The sequence below is a fragment of the Vidua chalybeata genome, chromosome 3 (genome assembly GCF_026979565.1).
Source record: "Vidua chalybeata isolate OUT-0048 chromosome 3, bVidCha1 merged haplotype, whole genome shotgun sequence".
NCBI lineage: Eukaryota > Metazoa > Chordata > Aves > Passeriformes > Viduidae > Vidua > Vidua chalybeata.
Genome location: NC_071532.1, coordinates 31,152,354 through 31,177,278, shown reverse-complemented (window position 1 = coordinate 31,177,278; position 24,925 = coordinate 31,152,354). Strand labels below are relative to the sequence as shown.

The window sequence follows — 24,925 nt, the reverse complement described above, 5'->3', positions numbered from 1 at the left end:
TGGCTTAAATGCAGCTGCAAGAGAAGGGATGTGCCTTATTCCTCTGCATGTCCTCCTTTGTGCCACTTCCCTTGGCTGCTGGTATTTGCAGGAGGGTTCTTGGGTTGCAGACCCACTTCACCCATAAATTATTCACACAGCAGATGAAGGAAGTTACTAACAAACCCAGCCAAAAAAAGCTGTGCTTCATCTGCCATCCTGTCTGCCTTTAATAGGTCAGAAGAGTGCAAGAGAAACAGGTATATGAATTCTATGGGCCTGTGACTTTTCAGCATTTGTAACATTTAAGTCCTATGGGTTTGGGGTTTGTTTGGTTTTTTTCTAATGTGTTTTTTGGCTTAATAATTCAGATTATTTCAAAGAAATTCCACAAGGAACCTGAGAGTAGACGTGTGTTTCTGAATCAGCTTAAATCCATACTCTGCCTGAGGAGAGCCCTCCCTTACACCTTGTCCCTGCTCTGTGTGCTGCCTGGTCACCTCCCTGCTTGTCTCACAGGTGCCAGGGCTGTCACCTCATCCCAGAAGGATGGCAGTGCCAGTTGTCTCCTCACTTTAGGAGACCTATAGTGCTCTGACAGGTAACCACTGATGCTATGCCTCTGTTCCTGCTGAAGCTAAGGTGGTGAATGTACTGATAACTGCATGGTGGGTCATAATACATAGCCCAAATTTTCCTACTGCTGCCTCCAATGTCCATCACACCCTATACTTAAAGGCATAAATGGTCTTTTGCCACTTGTACAACAAAATCCTAGAGAGCTTCTTGTGAGAAGAAAGAATTGGAATAAAGCTCTGACATTCCTGAACAGATAAAGATTTGCCTTCTTGGGCTTATCAGGGTTTCTGGCTGATTGTTAACCTGTATGTAGAATTGTTCTCAGGACTACTGGTCAGACCACTGATTTACCATGATCCAGAATACAGAACAATTTTAGAAAATCAAACCAGTCATTTACTAGATTGAGGAGGCTTGTATATTCTTTAAAAAACAGGTTCAATAGCCAACAGTCTGTAACTAATGATTAATTAGGGGGAAACATGCAATTCTACACATTTTAACTAACCCCCAAATGCAGAATTCTTAACTGTTATGTAATCTCTCTGAAAACTGATGCAAGATGATCATATTTGCAAGCTGGCTGGGCTGCAGATTGTGGGTGAAGAAAAGGGCTCAGTAACATCAGTTAAAAGTTGGAATCCCTGCAGGACTTTGATTTATGTTCACTGATTAGGAGTTTTCTATTGACCACAGCTAATGGTGCCTCACAAAGTTATACCTGAGTACGTCAAGTCCAAAGAGAAACAGTCTGAGTGAATAGGAAGGAATCTGTATTTGACCTCACACCAATTTATAGTGATAGTCAGATGATTTTTTTTTAAAAATCAATCTCAAGTTTCTTATTGTCTTAAATTCTGTATGATAAGCTTGGGTTTAAATTACCCTGTTCTCTGCTGAAAAATAGGGAGTGTTTTTTTTTTCTTACCACCATAAAAATTTTTGTGCTCTGTGGGTCTCCCAAGAGTGACATAACTGCAATGTCCCTATTTCTAGCTAATTAATAATGTTTTTAGCTATTACAAATACATTTTTTTCTGTAGATGACACTGACCTTTGAAGATCTCTGTTGAAGTAGGCACTGACCCTGTACAGTAAAAAGGCTTTAACATTACCAGTGTAATTACTCAGCAGAACTGTAGTCTCTGAGACCTGCTGCTGAGGTTTTTGCAAGCCTTATAATCAGTTTTTGGACAGGCTACTGTCAGCAGTACAGCAAGGATCTGACTTAGGCCCTTTCTTCCAACACCCAAAATATGTGGAGTAGGTTTTTTTCACACACAAAATCATTTAATTGCGTACCATAATCTGCTAAAAAAGTTACTGACTTTCTACTCTTTTGAGTAGAAAGCTCTCCTTTCTCCAGACCCACTTCCTGTCAGGGTTTTGGCTTTATAGGGCAGTACTTTTTGTAGTTTGATGTTGTACTGTCAGGTAGTCGGTGGCATCCAGCTGGGGCAGCTGTTTCCTTAGGGTTTTTTTTTTTTTTTAATGAGCACAATTTTCAGCATTCATCTTTAACACAGCTTAACTTGGACTCCATCCATCAAAAATTTAAAGCCAAACTCCTAGAACAAACACTGAACACAAGGTTATCATCAGCAATAAAGCATCAGTGTTGCCTTTTCGTGGCTAGCCCTAAAAAGAATTGTTGACTCCAGCTGTACACTGAAACCCCAAGTACTTAAAAAAAGCTCATAAATTTTCAGATGTAATTACAAAAGTGTATTTTTTTAAGTGTTTTAATTGATGTGTTTGTTCCAAGAGACCTGTTTGCAAGCACATATAAAAATATAAGACAGTTAATGGACAGTGAGGGTACAAACTCAGGTTTATACACTTATCACTGATCAAGAGCTGCACAAAGAGAACTTGCTGGTATCACTGAAGCAGAGTCGCATCAGAATTGGAGTAAGTGGGGTTATGGGTTACCAGAACATTTCCCTGAGCTAGACAGACTCTTGTTTCACCCTGCTGGCTATGCAAACTGCAGGTTCAGGGAGTAGAACTGCAGATAGTCTTTTGCTCTGTAACCAACTCCACCCCAGTGCAATATGACCTTTATCTGGATGTCCATGATGCACTTCAATGACAAAATAGGAGTTGAACGGAAAAAGCAAGCATTAATCATGTTTATCTGGACTCTTACACACAAGTGTCATATCCAACACAGGGATCTTAATCCATCCAAATGCAAGACTTCATATAGATTACTGCAGCAGGGTGGGGAAAGGGAGGAAAATGTAACTTTTATTCCAAGAGTACCAACACAAGATGCAAGCTGTGTTCCTGTTCCACTTTGAAATCTGTTCCAAGTGTTCCTTCAAAATAGTCTCTGATAGGACAGCTTGGCAGTCAGAGTCTCATCCTGACACCTCTCAGCAAGAATCAGATATCATTGCTGCACTTGAATGTGTTCTGGAAAAACCATCATTACCAGCCAATGCTGCTGAAGAGTTTACCTTATCACCTTTCAATTGCTATGAGGTCACTTCTGTAAGCAAGGATTTCATCTTACAGAAACAGCAGCTCCCAAAGTTTGGCTTGTAAAGGAACAAAAACAACTGCTACACAGATCCAATGCCTTTTGAAAATATTTTATGTTAAAAATACAGAAAAATATTTGTTGTTCAAAGAGGAAAAATACACTGCATGGCGACACTGATCTAGGTGTGTTCGGGAGGTGTCTGTGGCTCCACAACCAGTCATTGGAGTGATGACCCAATTTGGCAGCTAATGGTTCTCTTTCAACTTCTCAATCATTTATCAAAGCCAGAATCATACTGTGACAAAAGAGAAAACACGATACCAGTGGATTACTGAAGCTTGTGCAAGCAAGAGCAGCTCTCACTGTCATGGGAGAGCTGCACTGAAAGAACCTGAAATAGAAAGTCAAGGCACCCCTGCTGTGTGCTTTGCTTAGGAAGACAAGGCTGCAGAATCAATACTGCAGCAGAGGAACAGCAGCTCTGCCTTGGAGTAAGTGGCCTTATCACAGAATGCATCTATTTGTAACTCAGCCAGATCAACTTCATTTTTTAAAAACAGAACTTGTAAAATAAACTTGGTCCTCAAGAGTATTTCCTTTCTAAACAGGCCACTTGCTGTAGGTGGTGAAAGCATGTAACTCTTTACGTTGTACTTGTAGTTTTGAGATTAAGGAATAGCCTGAGTTTCCAAACAGTGTTTGATCAGAATGAATAAAGGCATATAATGAGCCCAGAGATAGCTGTCAAAATATATTACCGAGGCTTAGCAGGATGCAAAAAGCTAAGACATGAATACCAGTAATTACACCAGTGTAATACAGGAGATAAAAATAGCTGGCAGACAATCCTTTTGTTCCTTGGATCAATTTTTGAAACTAACCTGTAAAGGTACATGAAGAAACAGAGCAGATGAAAGCCCAGCTTAATCATGGCTTCTTTCATGTGTGATTTCAGTTGTCCTCGGTTATGGATCTCTGTGGGATCAAATACTCCCATGTTTCCACTTGGCACCATAATGTACCTGAAAGTTAAAGAATAAAAAAAAAAAAAACCAAAACAAAACCCAAACAAACAAAAAAAAAAAAAAAAAAGCAGACAACAAAACTCAAAAATGTAATCACTGAAACATTAGGGAGTGTCAGGACAAGAGGCAGGGAAAAAAGATTGCCAAGAAGGGACTTTCATCTGAAGAGCTATTTCACAATTCAAGGTAAGGGAGTTCTGGATATCGCAGTTATCTCTGCCAGTACAACTCACAAATAATAAGGGAACAAGAAGTACTAAAAGCATCATCCCAGCTTCCCATGTATAAACGAGAGAGATTCCAGGTAACAGCCAATTCCAGCTCATTTTAATTGCTGTTCACAGTTAGTTGCTGTCATGGGGAAAACGCCCACCCACAGTAGAAAGATGCATTAGATGAAAAGGACTGGAAAATAACCTAATTTAACTAAGAATCAGTAATTTATTTAGCAAAAAACCTTACAGAGAAAATCACAAACCCCAGTGGTCACAATGAGATGGCTGGCATAAGCCAAGGCAAAGGACCTGTGCTGTTACCCCTGCCTTTGTCACAGCCATCCTGGGGACACCTCAGCATAGACACTGAGGCCAACAGGATGAGTCAGGCAGAACTGAAGATGTCAGGTTCTGCTGTCCAAACCCACATGGGAACAAAAGCTGAGTGGAATGTAAGCCAAGGAAGCATGAAACCAGCAAACCAAATGTTTATGTCCTGTGACAATTGAGCCAGCAGCATGTTCTCTTGTCAGAAGAATTTCTCAAGGGAGCACATGAAGTTCTCACTCCAGCTGAGCTCAGGCTAGAACATCACTCAGATGTAATACAGGCTCTACTTTCCTGGGATCAGACTCTTTCTATACAGGAATTTAACTCTTTGTCTTAAAGCTGGAGCAGAAACGTGGTCTCAGAACAGCACACTTGTTCAGTTTTTTTAGTATACTCCAGTGGCACCACTTGTAGTCCAAAAAGACATTTCTCCACCTCTTACCACATTCAGTTCCATAAAGGAGGGGAAGGAAAGAAAACAAGCAACAGGGAGGTTTTCTAGCAGCAGCAGGACATTGGGAAAGAAAAAGTTCAGCCTACAGCAGTTGTCTGTCACTAAATGCACTGCAGCATACTTGACTAATACCAAAGACAATTGTGTCCCATTAAAAATAGTTCATGTTAAATAATTCCAGTCTGAAATTCTCTTCTAAATTTGAAGTTTTGAATGGTTGTTTTTAGTGTTATAACACAAATTATTGTCCATCTCCTGTGAATGTAACACATTTTATTGGAATAAAAGGAGGAACATGTTTCCCATACCAATTTATCCTAGAAACAGAATGCATATTTTTCTTACATGTCTGGGATACGAGTGCCATAAAGACAGCATGCATTAATTTTGCTTTTTTTAAAAAATGGTGGCACTTAAATGATGTAACTTAATTGTGTAAGCTGTGAGGCATTTCTTCCAAGAGGTCCACAAGGCAGGACAGCCTATATTCCATATCTAAGAAGCTGAGCCATGGATACTGCTGCTCAATGCTGACAAACCCAGCTCAAGCCAGCTGTCATCCTCTACACAGCAAAAAAACTTCTGCAGCAAACAAGTAAACTGTCAGCTTTAATAAATATACACAGTAGTGCCTCCAGGATTTCCATTCAGTGGAAGCTGCTACCACAGCAACAGGCTACTTCCCTCTAGATTTCCCAATTTTTAAAGGGATATAGAAGTTCTCAACAGAATTTTCAGTGGATTGTAAAGATTTTATTTTTTAAATTTTTATTTTACTCTTTCAGTTTTATCTTCTTAAAGGCATGGCAAGAACCTCATTATTTGGACCTATTCTCTCAAGGAGAGCTATATAACAAAGAAGAAAAAAAAAGCTGAATGCTTCCCTTTGAGTTTTAAAACAAGGAGAATATAAGACAAAACTGTCTAACTGGAGACACTGCAAAATTAATCAAAAAAAGATTAAGTATCATATGAATGTGCTGAACAAAAAGTGCCAGTAGGATGTTACAATAAATATGTTGCAACTCTGGAAGTCTCTCTTGATGCTGTTTTTGACTAATTTATCCTTTCCAGGATTGTTTCTGATACCCTTCCCGCACAAAACCTCTCTCCTCTCACTGAAATCCTTGAGAGAATTACTAAATTAAGCCAGGACTGCTTGTAGCTGCCATGTAGTTATTGGGATTAAGGAGGTTTTAAAGAAAAGTGAATAAGGGGAAGAGATTATCCTACCTTTCCCTCTATCACACTGCAAAGCAGGGGCTTCTTCAATCTCAACAAGATTATTTTTATTCTGCATTTCTAACCTAAATTTCCCCTCTTTTACTTTAAAACCTTTACTCCTGATGCTATCACTGCAATTCCTAATGAGCTGAAAATGCTAAACCCCACACTTGCTTTTGCAGGCCTCCAACTCCTTCACTAGAGATGGGATAGTCCAGGCTATTAATGTGGGAGAAATTCCTTGAGCCACAGAAAGAAGGGAGGATTAGTGATACAGGCCTAATATTTTGACTTCTTATTGCCTACACTGCACATCTAAAATTAAGGAAACAATCCTGCATTTTAGGATATTCAGAATATTTATGCCATGTAGGACATATATAAAATGAGAGCTGTGAATACAAAACAGCAATCAAAACTTACTGCCCAACATGTAGAAATAGAAATAATTTCTCTTTTAAAACTCTCTCTAACCAGTTTTAGAAGGAAAAGCAAGAGCCTGCTTTAAAAATTAATACAGGTACACAAAATGAAGCAGCAAAGTGGTAACCAGCACAAGGAATTTTGACAGCTTCAAATAAAATGCATTCTGTCTGTGGTGTCTCAGCCTTGCCTAAATGAAACATCAAACCCTAAACTTGCCAGCAGATCCCAACCCAAATATTGATCACTACAGGTCGCAGCTGTACACAGAGAGGGGCAAACAAAACCAGGCAAAACCATGCCCTGTGTGTGTCTATTTAGGCAACATTTATTTATTAAGCATAAAGTTACACTGTCTCATGTTTCTCCAGCTTAGAAACATTTGAAGGCTTTGCTGGTAGCTCTGTAGGAAACAAGGGTAATATTTATCAAAACTTAAATAGCACAGCTATTTTGCCCAACCAGGTTATAGTACAGAGCGCCTCAACTTTATTGTAATGAGAGCTGTGAAACTTCCTGTTTAATTCTACCAGCAACTCAACCCATCCCTGTAAACAGTTAGCCCTGGCAGGTTCAGGCAAACAAGAATTACAGCCAGCTTTCCATACCTGTACATTTAACATTTGTGCTTTTGGGTTACCTCAGTATAGTGACTGAAGATAATTTGTGACAAATCCACATCCAGTTTCCATCAGCTAAATACCTGTTGAAGGGTCAGTTCTCCACACACCAAATGATACCAGATAAAAAGAACATGGTTTGAACTGACAGTCCCAGTGTTGCCACATGGAAACCCCCACTGGTAACTAAACCATTTCCAAGGGTGGCAGCCCAGTGTACAAAGAGCAGTAACACTTACAGCTGTTTTAGGGTGAAAAGGCTGCAAACCTTCCCAAATCCAAACCTGCAGGATGGGGGGGCCAAAACCAGTGCATATGAGGGGAAGGCACAAGTCAGTAAATGAAGGAGGATGCAAGGGACAACACCACAGCCCCATGGTTTCACAACCATCAGCCATGCCAACCTAAGCACTTTTATGCTGACAGTACTATCAGGAATGGCATGAAAACATAATTAACTGTGTTTTCAGTACTATTTCATAATCCCAATTAATCTGCTATCATTTCCTATGAATTTGGAAATGACCCACAAATGGAGATTCCTGGGCACTAAAGACAATGCAAGCAAAGGCCAGAAGTTTCATGTCCTTTACACTGGTGGGTTTCTTGTAATTTTAATGACAAGAAATTATGTCAGTTTGATCAATGAAGACTGTGAGCAGCTCAAGAAGACAACTGAAACACCTCACCATGACATATTATTCATCTTTGTACTACACTTAAAGCTAAACCAGAAACAGTGCTACGAAGAAACCCCACAATCCCTTCAGCACTTACCTATATATATTCCATGTGGCTACTGGCAGGTTAAGGAGAAAGATGAACCAGTGCAATGAAATAAGCATTAATACTGTGACAACAGCATGGCCAATCACCTCAGGCACCACCCACTGCAAAAAGGGGAAAGAGGAAAGAGTTACATGCACAAATGTAAATTCCTTTATGAAAAAGACATCTGTTTGGGATTACTATCTGATTACAACCATGTAAAATTTCAGAAACTGGCAGCAGAGGCAGGTGGTTCCATCACAGTGTGGACAAATTGAATACCTTCAGGCAGATTCCACACAACTAAGCAGAAATCAAGCCCTAAGATATTGTAACAGAGGTGCTTTTTCCAAGCATCACAAACATTTCTAGAGAGCAGCACAGTCTGAACACAACTATTCTTCACAAGCATTCAAGAAAGAGAACTGAGAAAGTAGACAGAGCTCATTTGAAATCACTGCAGAGAAGAGTGGGTTTAGGGATTCAGATAATTAAAACCTGCACAAACAGCCCCAGGCTTGGAACAGATAAGAAAGGTGATCAATATAAAAACTGGCATCATAAACTGGGTCAGCCCCTGGCAATTACACGTTCTTGGATTGACAGGATTCTGTGCCATTCTATCTCACATTAGGAAAAAAACACCTTTAAATCAAAGTGAACACACTCATGGGAAAGCCACATTGATTTAATGCTAAGAGTCTTAAGCAGATTCATTTAAAATGGTACTTTTGTAATGGAATTTGCTGAAAGATGGACATGAAAAAAAAAACCCCAAAAAAAAAGACAAGCAAGCTGAAATAAGGGATACATGTAAAATACTGCCAAACAAGGCTCCTCAGATACCCATCACACCCCAGTTATTTGCAATGCTCAGGTGAAGGATGTGGTTTTCTCAAAGCACAGCAAATGCAAAGAAGAACAATTTACTTTATTGAGCTTGGAGCAGCACGATCTAGCATTGATGTAGTCACATTCCAGATCTGATAGTGTGATTATCTGATGTGCAGGATAAGGAAACACTGTATGGTAATTCAGAATACACAAAGCTTTACTATTAAACAATAAACTGGGGACAACCCTCTGCTCTCAGCATTCACTGCCTTGATCTGCCTTGTTCTGTCAAAGGCATATTTCAATTAGTTACAACTTACTCCTATTTTAGAGAGAAGGTTTGGCTACATTTTATCCTCAGGCCAAGTGATTTTATTACATTTTCCCAAGGGCAACTGTTGCACAAGTGCTAAAGTCCAGTTCAGCTCTTAAAACAACCCAAGGAGGCAAACTCAGTACTTTTAATATCAAAATTGTTACTACAACCCTCAAAACCAAAACTTAATGGGCAGGAGAAGCTAATGCACTTCTAAACTCTCCTCACAAAATTGTGCAGTCTTAAGCAGTGAACCTACTTTCTTTCCCCCCCCAACATTTACAACAACATTGCATTAACACTTTGCTAGGAAATAACAGAGTAGCATTCATTACTGAAGGAGCTTTCAGACTGAAAAACGACTATTTCAGACAGAAAAGTCCTCTCAAAAAAGGCTCAGGATGCACGTGTGTACCTCACCATGCTGTCTCCTGCAGAGCTCATGGCTCCTTTCTCTGAGGAAATGAACACTAAGAGATCTTTTTCCTATTCCTAAAAAATGGGAAAAGTCTGTTTATTTTTCAACAAACAACTATCCTTCACTGCAACAACGCCAGCCAGCACAGACTGCGGACCAGTCCCTAACAAAAGAACATGGAAATGCCGCTTGCCGAGCACCTCGGAGCCCCGCAGCTACGAGCACACAGCGCACGGCGTCCTTGCACGGAGAACACCGCCGGCCGCGCTCTTCAGGCCCGCGCAGCTCCCGGGCACCGCTCGCTCCTTGAGCCGCGCCCGCGGCCCCTCAGCCGCCGCCGCGCCCGCCCGTGCAGCCGCAGCCCCGCGGAGCGAGCGAGCTCCGGGCGCCGAACCCGCGCCAACCCCGCCCCGCCGAGCGCCGCCGCCGCCGCCGCCCCGCGGCGCCCGGGCCCCGCGGCCGCGGCCATCGTCCAGCGCAGCCCCCCCACCCCACCGCCCTCAGCCCACCGGCCCCTCAGCAGGCCCGGCCCGGCCCGGCCCGGCCCGCCCCGGTGCCCCTCCCTGCCCACGCCGCGCCCCCCGCGCCGCAGGAGCAGGATACGAAGTAGACGGAGAGGAAGATGAGGGCGCAGCAGTCGATCAACGAGAAGATGAAGACCACCGACTCCATCCCGCCGCCGCGCCCTCCGCGCTCAGGCCCTCCCGGCCGCCGTAGGCACCGCCCCGCCCGGGCGGGTCCGCGCAGCGCGGCACTCTGGGAAATGGAGTCCCCTCTCCGGCGGGGTGACGGCCATGCGGTGCCGGCCCGGCCGCGTCTCCGATCCCCGGCTGAAGCAGCGCATCAAGCAGGTACGCCCGCCCGCCGCGGCACCCCCGGTACCACCGGCACCCCCGGTACCACCGGCACCACCGGCACCGGCAGCCGGCTCGTGTATCCCCCTGTGGCTGAGGGGCCTTGAGCACCCGGCCCGCTCAGTGGCAGAAGAGGACCAAACCCCAGCCCTGCTTTTGAGGGTTTTAGAAAGGCCGTAAAAAGGCTTTAGAAAGGTCTCTTGGTTTATTTTATTTATTTTAATTTTCTGTAAAGTTGGGTTTTTTATTCTATCATTCTTCTGCCCTCTTTAGTAGTTCTGGTCTTGAGGCTGGCTGCTGCTGCTTCACATGTGGAATGAATAGGGCAAAAGAAATATACTCGAACTCTTCCTATATATATATATATATATATGTATGTGTATCTGTGTGTATATATGCATATATATGTAGATATATAGGTGCATATATATACATGTGGTATATAGTTATGTGTATGTAAATATATATGTGTGTATATATGTATATATTTGGACCTTAGGAAGAACTTCACAGAAAGGGTGATCAACCAGTGGAAGGGGCTGCTCAGGAGGTGGTGGAGTCACCGTCCCTGGAGGTGTTTAAGGAGGGACTGGACGTGGCACTCAGTGCCATGGTCTGGTGGACACGGTGGTGATCAGTCATGGCTTGGACTTAAGGGTCTCAGAGGTCTTTTCCAACCTAAATGATCCTGCGATTCTGTGATACTGACAAATGCTGTTTGTATTTGGAAACATGTACAGTGATTTTATTGAATAGCTGAGAAAAGGGCAAAATGGGATTACTTCCCAAATCATGTGGGAACAACATGGAAAACTGATTCCTTCAAGTGGCACAGTGCTGTGCATCTTTTCACATCTTATGATAGTTTCAAATGACTTTGCACCTTGAACACCAGGTTTCTGAGCCTCTGTATAAATGTACTCCACTTCTAATTCCTTAAAATGAGACAGCGACTGCTTGGTTTAATTCACAAGATCACACTGAGTGTGTCTTGACTATTCCAAAGTGGAAAACCCAGCTGGGTTTATGGTAGCCTTGATGTTTTGTGCTGGGCAGGAGCTGCCCATGGGTGATCTGAAGTGCAGCATAATTTTAAAAGCCAAATATGTATTTAGTTTGATTGTTTTGTATAGAGTTATTAATTTAAATGAGGATTTGAAATCCTCCTTGCTCTCACATTTGTGATACCAGATCTTCTAGTATGATTCTATATTTTCTTCTTCTTTTTCAAGAAGGAATCCATCTTTATGGTATCAAAAGTTCTTGCTGCTGATTTGGAGAGTGGGAGAAGAAAGCAAATGGAGTACAGCTGTACATTAAATTTAGTACATTTTCTCACACTTGCATAATTGGGGTTTGAAAATGGTTGGATTAGCTGCTGTCAGAGCAATAAAAATGCTTGAGAGAGAGAATTCACTTTATTAACATAGTTCTCTGTAGTACTCTCTGAAATGTCTTGTAAAGATTCAAGTTTTTCTTATGAGACTATCCCTGCTGATTCAAACAGATAGTTTCATTTTTAGGGCAGGAGATCTAAAGCAAAAGGAGGATAACTGAGGGGAACCAGGACAATAAGATGGTGTGTGGGCTAAAAAGTCAGCATTCTTGCTAAATAAAAGTAACAGAGCTGACCCAGCAGAAGTCATCAAAGCCCCCAGGTGTAGGATGCTGCCTTTCCTCAGGAAGCAGAGCTGCCCAGTAATCTGTACTTTAATAAGCATTTCCCATTTCATTGGGAAATACTTTCTGGTGTGTTGCATGGAGTGAAAAGCTGATTCTGATTCTCATTTCAGCTTCTAAGGAGGGCAAAATTTAAAATAGGTATATTTGGTAGAGCTGTTCTGGTGAAGTGATTGACAAAGATTTTATTCCCTGCTTAAAATTCTTCATTTCAGTATCTTGCAAGTAGTAAATGTGGGGAGTATGTTGACATTGGAATTCTAGCATCAGATTTGCAGAAAACCTACAGGTAAGCCAAGATTTGTCTTCTTATATCCCGTGTTCAAAATGTAGACTCTATTAGTCTGTTCTATTGCATTCATTACGAAAGTTATAATTTTCTTTATGTTACCTTCATTACCAGTTGTTGAGGTTGATTGAAGCAATGAGATTGTTTCCCTCTGCATTTAATGATTCATATTTTATTAATGCATTGGCATTGTAAGATCTAGCTGTGGTTTGTGTTTTTTATGGGATGATTTTTTTTGTTTGTTTTAAATAAAAAGCTGCAGATTAGTTGCAGCATGTTGGGGTTTACCCCAGTGAGTTTAAAATGTGAGGGAAAATAACACCTCAGTGCAGACATGGGGGAGGGATAGAGGATCCAGGAAGACACTAATTAATACCTTGCCTGGTTGCTCAGCAGGACAATCACATTTTTTGCCCAGGTAGTTTTTAATAAGAATCTGGGTGGAAGCTTGAGAATCAACTTCCCATATACCTTTTCCACTGAATGACAATATGTTGAAGGAAAAATCAGTTGGTGCAACCTGTTTATTTTGGTTTTTTTCAGTGTAGATTATGGAAGAAGAAAAAGAAATGCCTTTAGGATACAAGTTGCAAAAGGTAAATCTGTTAATATTGTGTCAAAGATTCCAAATTCTTTGATTATGCTTTGGCTGTTAATTGTTAACATGGTTGAACTTTTTCTTGCAGTGTTTGAAATAATCAGTAATGAAAAAGAACGCGAAAATTTGGCAGTTTTAGAATCTGAACATGTGGCAAAAAGAGCAAGACAACAAGAGAAAAATGAGTAAGAAGAATTTTTACCACTAGATTAATAATTTCATTGCTTTTACTGTTTTTTTAAAGCTTTCTGGGTTTGGTTTATTATATTGTGGTTGCTTCAAGGTTGCAGGTGGATCCCATAGGCTTGTGTTCTTCAGAAGATACCTGTAGTTATTGGAAACTTTTTTGGTGCTGAAGACAAACACATATTAGAGCCAGTCATGATTTCTCTGTTGTGGGGAGCATACAGCCCTAAATTAGTGGACAACCTTATGGCTTCCTTGATAGTTTTCCACATAATGCCCTGTTCCTCATGTGTTTCAGTTCCTTTGTTTTGTTCTTAATCGTTCTTGGGTGTGAGAGATACTGGCCACATCTGAGAGATGAGACTACCAGACAGGCTGTTCAGAGTAAATCACCAGTGGGTGTGAGATCAGAATGAAGATTTCATGACTCCTAACCCTGTCCATAATCTCATGGAGTGTTGTGTTTTCTGTAACCTGGAATAGATATTAAGGATCTCATGGGAAAGTAGGACACTGTTGTCAGAAGGATTGTTCTGGTTCAGCAGTGATTTGCTCCTGTTTCCCTTGGTGAACTGAATCATAGTGAACTACCTCACTTTTATATAGGTCTGTCTTTCAGACAGGTTGGCAAGTTGATCCAACTCATCACACGCTTGGAAAAGATCCAATTTTTAACTTCTCGTAGTAGAAGATTGAGAGCATGGGAGTCAGGAATTTCTCTCCAGCGTTAGGCTACACCATGATTATGGGGAACCGCATTGTAGAAATCACTTTTGTTTTATTTTACAGATGTCTCACTTGCAGTTCTGCTCTGATAAATTAATAGTTTTTGTCTTCCTTTCCTGTTAAGCACTACTGGAAGTGGCACAGATGACTCTGACTATGATGATTATCCAGAAGATCTAGTAAGCTGTATTTTATTATGATTGTTTGTAGTTGTATACTATATGATTCTATGTTGTGAAATTGCACTAGAAGGGTTTGAAAAGGGAGATAGAGATAAGGTCTAGTCAGAGTTAGCAATTCCAACTGAGAATCTGTGGAGCTGGAAGGAGGCTGTTTCCTGAAGGAAAAAGAGGAACTTGTGGTGGGGAATCACTTTTGGGAAGGCACACTGAGAGCCTGAAGGACTTGGCTATCAAATGGGTGAAGTGATTGAAGGAACTGACATCTCCAACTACTGCCAAAAAAGGTGCCTGCTTATTAACAGGAGTCATTCCAGGGTAAATTGCAAAGGCTGCTGCCCCTTCAGCCAGCACATGTGGGTTTATAAGCAGTCATTTGGTTTGCAGAGGAATGGGTTGAAACATGCATTGCCTATTTTCTCCATCAGGGATAATGCTAAATTTTGTTTATTAAATAGTTTTCACTGACCTCTAACTATAAATAATCCTAGTTAAAACCTGTCTCGTGTATTTTCTTTACAAATGTGTAAATCTGCAGTCTGCAAATCATATGAACAGTTCCCTGCTGAGCTTATACAAGAAAGGAAATCCTGATTCTGTTCCATCCACTCCAAAAAATGACCCACTGGAGACCTCTCCTCGTGTGAGAACAGCACCTCACACAAGCACCCTCGCACCAGAATCCAGAAGTGAAAGACAAATCTCTGATGGTGGCTGGTTCATTGATAAAACTCCTGATGGGAAAGACTTCTTCATTGACCTTTCTGAGGATGGAGAAGGAGAGGAAAAGAAACTGATTTCTGAGGTACTTTGTGTTTCACAAACCCAAGGTGTTCTAAGTAGATGCATGGATAGAATTGGCTTATTTCAAGTATGTTTGTACAGAAGGTAGAAAGTCACCAAATAATGAGTTTCTTCCAGATTTTTTTGAGGAAAATGTAATTCTCAGTATCAAGGAAGCCCAGATTAGTGTCCATACTGAGAAAGATGAGTAGAACATAGCTTTTATTTATTGCATTTGCCAGTGACCTCTACCTGGCCTGCGGCTTGCTGCAGCCACAGCAGGCGGTCTTCCTTAGCCAGTGGTCAAGTCTTAGTGACCCTGGGGAAGCTTCTTTTTATTTCTTTTAAAAACAGGAAACTTCTTTTTATTTTTTTTTATCCTGTAATAGTCCTTCTCTTGCATGCACTTAACTTGTGTTAGCACTGAATAACATTTTCTTACAGCCTCTTGTGACTTACTAGAAATAAAAATTGTTTCCAATGGAGTAAATACATTCATATAGTTGTATTCATGCCCAAACTGGATTCCTCCATGGCATGTAAATAACTGGTGTCTGATTAGGGTTAGTAGTTTTGAGGGGGTTTGTTTGGTTTTTTTGCTCTGTTGTCTTAACAAAAAAAGTGACAATTGTAATTGAGCCATTTAAAAATAAGGCAAATCCTAAGTACAAAAAAGAGTTTCTCCAAAAAGGTGTAAGTTCCTGCCTTGCTTGTCTTTATTTATGTAATTTGTGTAAGTTAAACATCATAGACACACATTTTGTTCTTTTAAGTTTTTGCAGAAGTTGACTTGGAAGGTTTTGTATATATAATTCTGGTTTTATGTCCTAGAAATCAACAGAATTTTCTGTCTTGGAGAGTGAAAGAAAGAAGACCAAGGGCAGGAGAGCAAAAAGAAAGAAAGGAGAATTTCCAGATGTAGATGGAGAAATTGAATCTATGTTACTTAAGAAAGGTGAGAAGTTATTTTTGGTGCGTTACTCCAAACAAAGAGATGGTATTAGACCTTGGAATCTGTTACCAGAGAAGTATTTTCTGATGTGCAGAGAGAAGTGACCCCAGGCAGTTTTTAAAAGAAATTTAACCTTAATGTTGTACTAAAATAATTCTGCAGTCCTGTGTCTACTACTAAAAATAATATTACTCTGTGTGCTTAGTTATTTGTTTAGGCCGAGTACGTTTTGTTCAGCGTTAGCAAATACATTTATACCATGGCTAAATTTGTGTCTTCTCCTCTTTAACAGTGAGAAATAAGGGGTCAGAGCTTTACCACCCTTCAGTGAAGTTTGAGGATGTAGGAGGCAATGATGAAACATTAAAGGTTAGTTAAAATGTGTCATGAAAAATGACAGAGAAGAAATATTGCAGAGTTCATCTGCATGACACTGAGTAAAGCTGCTTATACCAACAGCAACAGCAAGGTTGTTGGTTTTTCTCTAATTAATCTTTCTGTAAGCAGTCATTGAATTCAGAATGTTGAACAGAACTTGGTTTATTTTGCCCTGTCTATAAGCATAGCAAACACTAATTTCTGCAATTTAAATGGAGATTTCTCTTGTTCTTAACAGGAAATATGCAAGATGCTCCTTCACATCCGTCATCCTGAGGTCTACACCCACTTAGGAGTGGTTCCACCTCGCGGCTTTCTTTTGCATGGGCCACCGGGATGTGGGAAGACACTACTGGCACAGGCAATTGCTGGGGTGAGATGGCTTCACATTTACAGCTTCTTCCTTTTTTGGGTTACTTTTAGAGGGAAAGAGAATGATATTCTTTCAGAAGAGATTAGAGCTTTTCATTTTAGCCATCCTATGATAGTCTGAAATATGTTAGTCTTTACTTCCTTTGTTTGAATTCCATCTGAATCTTTACTTGATAGAACCTCATACGTAAAGAGTCATGATGACAAAGTTTTATCTATCATTTTACTGTTCTGGGGCATTCCCAGAACAGAGCAATACAGGCACAGGTATTTTGAGAAGGGTATAAATGAAAGATAATTTTGGTTAAATTTACCATACTGTTTCAAGTCTAGACTCAATCTTACCACCTTTTATGAGGCATTACATTGATTCTGTTGGTTATTAAACAGCTGATTTCTGAATTCCAAAACTGGATCTTGCCTTGCCTGTGTCATATTGATGTTTTCAGAGCACATAACGCTACTGGTGTTAATAGTTTGGGGTGATATTGAAGCTGCTGTGCCACTGTTCCTGTTTTGGATATAAATCTAAAGGACTTTAAAGGGCTCTCAGTGATAACCGTGGACATTTATTTTTCTTTAATACAGTTGCTCCTTAAATGTTACTGATTTTAACCTTAAATTTAGATGCATGTAAATTACTGACTTTTGACTTTTGTAGTCAGATAAAGAAAAGATATTTATTCCTGAAATGTTGGTTACATGCTTCTGACATTGTTTCAGATGTTTTAATTAAGAAGATTTAGATGTTTTCTTTCTAATATTAGAATATCTTTCTTATTGTAAAATAGAACCCTTTGAATAATTTGATGATATTTAATGCTTCAGTAAATATCTGTGTGCTGGAAGGGTACTATATTTGAGGAAAGAAGCATGTCACAAGTGAAAAACTTGGAGATTAAATAAATTTAATGACTGCTTCTTAAATATTTTTTTTCTTAAATAAGAGATTTTCATTAGTGCTCTTTTAGGCAAATTATCTTCTTTGAGCACCATAGAGTCTCTGGTAGCCTTGAGTTGCATTTTCTTTTGTATGTTAAATTAAGGATAGTTTTCTTTTATATGTATTTTCAAGAGCTTGGAATAGGCTGCAACAACCTGTAGCACTACTATGCTACAGTCTATTAAAATTGCAGTTGTGTTTATTTAGTTAGCAGAAAACTTTGAGTGCGAGCTTTACAAATGTCTTACTGTACAATCCTGCACAGATATTTCTGGAACAGGACTCTGGGAACCAAATGTGCTGGGGTATACCTTCCACGCTGCTAAGCAATGCTTTGTTACCCATTTTATAAGTTGGAGGATGCTCCTTATCTTTTTTAAAAATTCCTAAAGATTTAGTCTTGAGTGTGTAATTTGTAGGTTTAAAAGATGTCATACTGAAAAATGTTTGTTCTCAAGGACAGCCACCATTTCGAACCTCTGGATATATCATAAAATGTTCCTTGTTTCTTCCAGGAGCTGGAGCTCCCAATGCTGAAGGTGGCAGCAACAGAGATTGTGTCTGGAGTGTCAGGGGAATCTGAGCAGAAACTGAGAGAGCTGTTTGAGCAGGCTGTGGTAAGACACCCACTGAAAATAGCTCTGTGAATTGTTTGTCTTTTTCTTTATAAAGATTCATACCATTGCTGTGGTTTGAATTTGAGTAAATATGAGTGAATCTTTATCCTGCTACACACGACTTGTCTTCCCTTCTGTGACCAGAATTCCATTGTACTGTCATGATGTCACAGAGTACAAAGCTTACTATTCTGAAGCCTTGACAAAAGATGGTTCAACATAGCAATGTAAAGAGAGCAACATAAATTATTTACATATTTGGATCTGCTTGGCTTGATATGTAAAAAAAAAATTAAGAACAGTTCATTGTGCTTTTTTGTGACAAGGGGTTTTTGCTAGTTTTGTATGGCATGGAATTTGAGTGAATTGAGAGATTTTAGGCTTTGGCAGTCTAGGTAGAAAGCAGGAAATTTGGAACAAACATGATAAGAGCAGGAGAAGAGTTAAAGTTGAAGTCTTGCTTTGGTGTGACTTCTGGATGTAGTAGGAAGCAAAGAGAACGAGACATGTTGAGATAATTTTAATTTAAAGAAATGCATATGTTCCTGGTTTTTTGTATGAGGATTATATTTCATTTCATGAGGCCAGTCTTCTGTTCCTGACCTGAGAATGTTCTGGTTTTCTGACTTCATTTCATTTTGCTACTCTCCCCCTAAACTGTTTGTAGGGATTTAAAGTATGCCCCTAAACAGGGCAAAAAGTTGTTTGCAAAGCTGTTTGTTATGTTTCCGGTTCATACTAAATTTTAATTTTTAGAGAGCCTTGTTAAGAAGTTGTTTAGAATAAAATTACATAGGTTATGACAATGAGTTTGTAGAAATTATGTATGTTTTGTATGTGTAGTGATCAAGGGGAGGTTGCTGTAAATACTTTTACAGAAATAACATCTATTGCATAAAATATGTCTAAAATAAAATCTCTTGCCTTTCTGATAGTCTCCTACATTCCCTTAAATAGTTTTCCCACTTAGTTTTCGTACCAGTTTTTGTGCAGGGGGAAAGACAATAATAAAGATTCCTCATTATTTGCGTGCTGTGGAATCTGCGCGGCCTTTCCCCCTCGGTCCCAGCGGGAAAGGAAATGACCACGAGATGGCGCAGCCGGTGCTGGGAACACCCAGTGCAGCCGGTGAACCGCGCGGGTTTTTTACGTGGGACTTTTTTGGAACAAGACTCCGGTGTTTTCCTTAAGTATCCCTTTGCACAACTAGTGCTTTTCGGGAATATTAATGATCTTACATCAGCCAAGCACCGTTAATATTAGTTACACTAATTATTGATCCATATTATTGTTGGCTTTTTATGAAGTTCATGGAATTTTTATGAAGTTCATGAAACTCACTTGTGTGAGTTTCTCACTGCTCATTTTTACTCTTTGAACGTGGTCGGGCTCTGTAGTCGTCTTGAAGTTCCATGACCACCTACTGCTCCTTTTGTTTCATTCTGTGTGTCAATAATGCTATTCTTGAAATTCCACAGCTCTAATGTCACTAACAAAATAAACAACAAACCCAACCAGACCTTTCTTGTGTGATTTTCATTTATGGACTTCAGTGAGCAGTCGCAATGGAATATTTAGGGAAAACATAAGGCAACACAGAGGTATATTTAAATTTTAGACACTGTTTAGAGACTGTCTAAAATTTAATATCTCATGCCTTAATTATTCCATAGCTTCAGATCAGTGAAGTTTCATATCTGGTGGCTCTCCAGATTGTCAGCAAGAACAACAGCATTGTTCCAGGACTTGATTGTACAGCAGATTTACAGTAAAAGTTAGAGATCAGAAAACCTGAAATATCTCTTTCTTGTAATACACTCTGTCAGTGTGATTTTGTAATTATGAATCTTCCCTGTTCCTTAGTCCAGTGCTCCCTGTGTCCTTTTCATTGATGAGATAGATGCGATCACCCCGAAGAGAGAAGTCGCATCCAAGGACATGGAGCGGAGGATTGTAGCTCAGTTCCTGACTTGTATGGATGGTGAGTTTCAGGAACAGCTGTGCTAAAACCAGATTATAATTATCAGGCTCACTGTCTGCTTCCTTTCAGTACTGACTTGTGCTTACTTTAGAGGAGATATTGTCAATAATTTTTCTTATTTTGACACAGTTTGCCTGAGGAATGGTGGGAAGATCATAATAAATTTGAAGGGGTGTTACTACAATATTTTCACAGTGGTCTGTACAGCATTATTTAAGCCTGTCTGTTCTAGAAACAGAAATAATGGGGGAACCTGTTAAATTAACTAATTATTAATTAATCTGTTAATTTTTAAATTTTTGATTGATTGTGCAAAATACAAGTTTTAGGTAGTAGAGACAGCGATGAACAGCAGTTCAGTCTGACTGATTAGTTTATCTCTGCTGACTGCTATAATGTGCTGCAGAAACAGAGTCCCACAGATAAGGGAACAGAGTTTGGACAGTGAGTATGGGTACTGACTTCCTTCCTTCTTTCCCTTAGACTTGAATAATGTGGCTGCCACTACCCAGGTCCTTGTTATTGGAGCAACAAACAGACCTGACTCCCTGGACCCTGCACTGAGGAGAGCTGGGAGATTTGACAGAGAAATTTGTTTAGGGATCCCAGATGAAGGGGCAAGAGAGAAGTATGTGTTGTGAAGTTAAACCTTCTTTTTGATACATTGATAAATAAGAAAATAATGTGTAAGTTAACATACAAATTAAGGAAAAGTACTTCATTGTGTTTAGTTCTGTTTGTACCTGTACACACCTGTGGGTCAGCACACACTGAAAAGTTGCAGAAGACATTAAGTGAGCACCTATTTGTCTTGGTAGCTGTGCCTACATGTGGAGTAATTTCCTTTCTTGTGTGCAGATCTGCTTTTAACATTATGTTAATAACTTTCCTAGTGCCTTAACAGTACAGATGATGGAGTCAAATGTATCTTTCCTCATGTTCAGGAGGTTAACTTTCTGTCTTTGGTGCTCCCAATGTAACTATTAAATTAGGAATGTAAATAAAGTCCATTTGTACCTTAAGCAACAGGCCTGGATTCTTCCATTCCTTTCCTCATGGAAATACACCAGTCCAGGCATTAAGCTGAGCTGCAGTCATCCTGTGTTGTGTAACTGCCCCTTTTTACTCCAAAGATCTATGACTTATCAGACTAAGTTAAAAGAAATAAATCAATTTTTGCATTTTTAATTAAAAAGGAACTGCCACACATTTCCTCAACAGCAAAATACACAGGAAGGGAAGTTTGAAAAACTTACAGCTTATCTTGTTATGGAAAGGAAAGAAAGGTTAAAGGATAAATTTCTTATTCTCAAATAATAATATTTTGAAGTTGAAGAGGCAAACACTTCTGCCTGCAGTATTGCCCACTTTGTGTTGTCAGCACTCAGGCCATTATTCCCCCTAGGGTTTTTAATTTTTTTTCTCTTCCCTCCCTTCTTCCTCCAGATTTACTGCCCTGTAGTAATTGTGTTCCTCTTGGCTGTGGGCAGGACATGCAGATGGTTAGAGGTAGAACTAATGAGTACCTGAGGATAGTTGTGATTCTCTGATAGTTCCTAGGAGCATGGTAAAATGATGATGTTCCCAGAAACAGCACAGTGTTGAAGGACAGGAGTTGTGGATGACAGAGCCTTAGTGGCTGGTGTGGTGTGTAGAGATCGTTCACAGGTTCGAGTGGAGTCACAGGCACTCATGTTATTGTTTGTTTGTATTTGTATTCCTAGAGGTGTAGGCTTACAGGGACTGATGATTTTCTTTTTAAATTCTTCCCTCCTTCTGCTTTCTGGTTTGTTTTGTGGAAAGCATGGTGGTGTTGAGTTGTTCCTTTATTTTAAAATGAAAAGGTTGCATAGACCTTATAAGTCCTCACAGTGTGCTGATTTACAGGGTGAGTCTTGCTGTAGGCAAGATTTGAACTGCTGAGTTGTGGTTCTGCAGCCTAAAGGGGTGGAGTGAGATGAGAAAGTGTACCTGGAGATCTTGCTTTACCTAGTGTTTTCTTGTGCAAATTCAGAATGAGCCATTTGTAGTCCTGAACTGTTTACACTTCAACTCAATCGATTAACTACAGTTCTTGTCAGACGGGTTAAAAAAATCTTGAGAAACAGGCTGTTATCCCTAATAAAGATTGAAAAGAGATGACAGAACTTGCTAGTGGGGAGGGAAAAAGATTAAATATATCATAATTTTAGAGTTTTGAAGAGTTTAATCACTTGGGTTTTTCATAACTTTTCTGTAGTTACATTATTTGATCTAGAAATAATTTGAACCAGTTTTTATTGGAACTAGGAGTATGTTACTGATCTGAACTTCTTTGGTTTGTGCTGCCTTTTAAAAATATTTTCCCAATGAAATGATATTTTGCTGTTGTATTCTTGTATTCTGCTTTCAGTGGTCAGGTGAAGATACTGAAGATTAAACCAGAGCTCCTCACACAGTCTGATTTCATTTGCTTCTTGCAGAACAGCTTGTTGTAGATGTTCTTTAATAAATAAATTTCTAAAAAGTGGCATGGAACAGACATTTGCAGCCTTAGGTTGTTAGGAGTGCAAGGTTAAATTTATCAGTGGATAACTTGTGTGCATCTCCATGGTACACTGAGACCTACCCTGTCAGTTTTTAATATTAGAGTTGAAAGGTGACCTGTAATGCTTAAGTCACCAAAAGTACTGATTAGCAATGCCTGGTTGAGGCTGTTGGTTTTTGTTTAAGAAGTGACAGGAAGTTTATGGCACAGTTCTGTGGGTTTCAGTGTTGGTTACTTCCTACTTGAGCAAAAATTTCCCAATGTGCTACTTCAGTTCATGTGGACTGAAAGAGACATTAAATGCTGTTTGTTTTCATGTGAAGAAAAAAAAAAAGTAATAGCTTTTTCTCCAGCTTTATATTTTCTTTTTTTTCTTCCCTTCCTTGATTAGAATTCTTCAGACTTTGTGTCGCAAACTGAAGCTCCCGGAGTCATTTGAATTCCGTCATTTAGCACGGCTGACTCCAGGCTATGTGGGGGCTGATCTGATGGCCCTGTGCCGTGAGGCAGCCATGGGCACAGTCAACAGGGTCCTGATAACATCTGAGGAGCACCACACACGCTCTGGGGGGAGCCCAGCTGAAGGAAGCCCGGAGATAGGAGCAGATAACCTGGAGGAAGAGGGCACCAACCAACCAGAACTTCCACCTAAGGTATGTATTCCTTGAAGCGTGTGTTTTTAACATCTGAAGAGTTGAGCCATTTTGCAGTTATGAAAGTCATTTACTCATAAATTCTCAAACATCCACGGCCAACCTAATATTAAATTTAGATTTAGAAATGGCAGCTTCTAAGGCAGGAGCATTACTGCTAATGACCCATATAATGGGGCTGGAAAAGTGGATCCCAAACCCCAGTCCTCCTAAAAATTATGGTCATGTTTTTATACAAGGTGTGTTTTTTCCCTGGGTTTTTTTGTTTTGTTTGTGCTGTGTTGTTTTGTCTTCTAACGGAGAAGAGTTTCAAAGACTGGGTGTATCTCTCTTCAAAAGTGTTTTGACTGTAACAGAATTTTAAAAGTATCAGACTTGAACTGAGTATTTTGCACCAGCTGTTTGCTGTGCCTTTAGTGAAATGTCTGTGATGATGTCTAGGGCTCTTCCCTGACGTGGTAGAGTTACAGTAAGCCAAAGTCTAGAAATATTTATGCAGCCTTTGTTTGCCTTCCAGCTATGTGATTACTTGAAGTAAATCACATGTGTCTAGTACCTGTAGCAGGTTTGAGTAAGAGAGGAACTGTGAAAGTGCAGCATAACTGGATCTCTGTTGCAGAAGATAGTATTTCAAATGCCAGAATTATTCTCTGGCCTAAGTAACATGAAGGTTAGTGAAGCAGAACAACTTTATATAGAAATCCTTGGTCCTACTTCTCAAAATTTGAAGTCTGTATATGCCTTCATTATGTGCAGGCCTCCTAAAGATTTGTCTGGAGATAAGTGGGCTTAAATGCACATTGTGCTCAGTTTCTGTTTTCAGGAGGGCTGTCAAAGAGCAGTGTTGCTGTGATGACAAGAATCAGTATAAAAAGCTGTAGTAAGCCTTTGTATTAGTGTAACATAAGCATGGTGCTTATACCTCCCAGTGCTTCCTGGGGCCTGCTGTAGCCAGAAGAAAGTGGGGAGGGGCAGGTAGTTGCGGGTTTTATCAACATCACCATGATCAAAGGGGTCATTGAGAATGAGGAAGTAGAATCCTAACAAAACCATGTTTTGATAGCTGGCAGGAGGTTGACATAGTCTAATACAGGGTATTGTCATTAAAACCCTTGTATTATGTTTACAATGGAAAAATAAACATACAAAACCTTTAAAAATCGTTCACACAATTAGAGTAAACAAACCCAGTGGTCTTGGCTATTTCAGAGGTTCTCGAAATGGCTCTGTTAAGAGGAGGAGGGAGGACTTAAAAGGAATATCAGGCATTTGAAGCACTTGTATTTCTTTGTGGTCAGTTGTAGAGCTATCCTAGCTGAAATTGATAGGAAGTGATACTTTTTCTTTCTACTCCTGCAGGAAAAATGTTGAAACTTAACAGAGTTTTTACATTTTCCCCCCCTCTATTTTATAATGAAAGTCCTGATACAGTTTTACTTGTAGAGCAGTACCAGTTTGCTTTAATACTGCCTTTCTGTATTAGAATGGGAATGCATTTGTGTTGTGAAGATCTAAAGTTCTTTGAGGGAATATT

General features: G+C 39.9%; 2 protein-coding genes across 2 annotated transcripts in view; one reads left to right on the top strand and one right to left on the bottom strand.

The window, feature by feature from the left end:
• Nucleotides 1-3,139: 3,139 nt before the first annotated feature.
• CNIH4 (cornichon family AMPA receptor auxiliary protein 4) lies at nucleotides 3,140-10,388 on the bottom strand. Its single transcript, XM_053939542.1, has 5 exons — nucleotides 10,277-10,388; nucleotides 9,036-9,104; nucleotides 8,115-8,227; nucleotides 3,928-4,068; nucleotides 3,140-3,341 (listed from the first exon to the last, which is right to left on the bottom strand). Exons 1-5 carry the CDS (start codon nucleotides 10,343-10,345, stop codon nucleotides 3,314-3,316), a joined length of 420 nt encoding a protein of 139 aa, XP_053795517.1. The 5' UTR covers nucleotides 10,346-10,388; the 3' UTR covers nucleotides 3,140-3,313.
• Nucleotides 10,389-10,426: 38 nt separating this feature from the next.
• NVL (nuclear VCP like) overlaps nucleotides 10,427-24,925 on the top strand; it is a 37,624-nt gene continuing 23,125 nt past the window's right edge. The window contains exons 1-13 of the mRNA XM_053939539.1: nucleotides 10,427-10,524; nucleotides 12,423-12,496; nucleotides 13,040-13,092; nucleotides 13,183-13,279; nucleotides 14,131-14,185; nucleotides 14,724-14,990; nucleotides 15,800-15,923; nucleotides 16,213-16,289; nucleotides 16,537-16,671; nucleotides 18,129-18,230; nucleotides 20,094-20,211; nucleotides 20,695-20,839; nucleotides 23,130-23,391. Coding sequence (XP_053795514.1) covers nucleotides 10,468-10,524; nucleotides 12,423-12,496; nucleotides 13,040-13,092; nucleotides 13,183-13,279; nucleotides 14,131-14,185; nucleotides 14,724-14,990; nucleotides 15,800-15,923; nucleotides 16,213-16,289; nucleotides 16,537-16,671; nucleotides 18,129-18,230; nucleotides 20,094-20,211; nucleotides 20,695-20,839; nucleotides 23,130-23,391 — 1,566 coding nt within the window. The 5' untranslated portion in view covers nucleotides 10,427-10,467. The remainder of the gene's footprint in view (nucleotides 10,525-12,422; nucleotides 12,497-13,039; nucleotides 13,093-13,182; nucleotides 13,280-14,130; nucleotides 14,186-14,723; nucleotides 14,991-15,799; nucleotides 15,924-16,212; nucleotides 16,290-16,536; nucleotides 16,672-18,128; nucleotides 18,231-20,093; nucleotides 20,212-20,694; nucleotides 20,840-23,129; nucleotides 23,392-24,925) is intronic.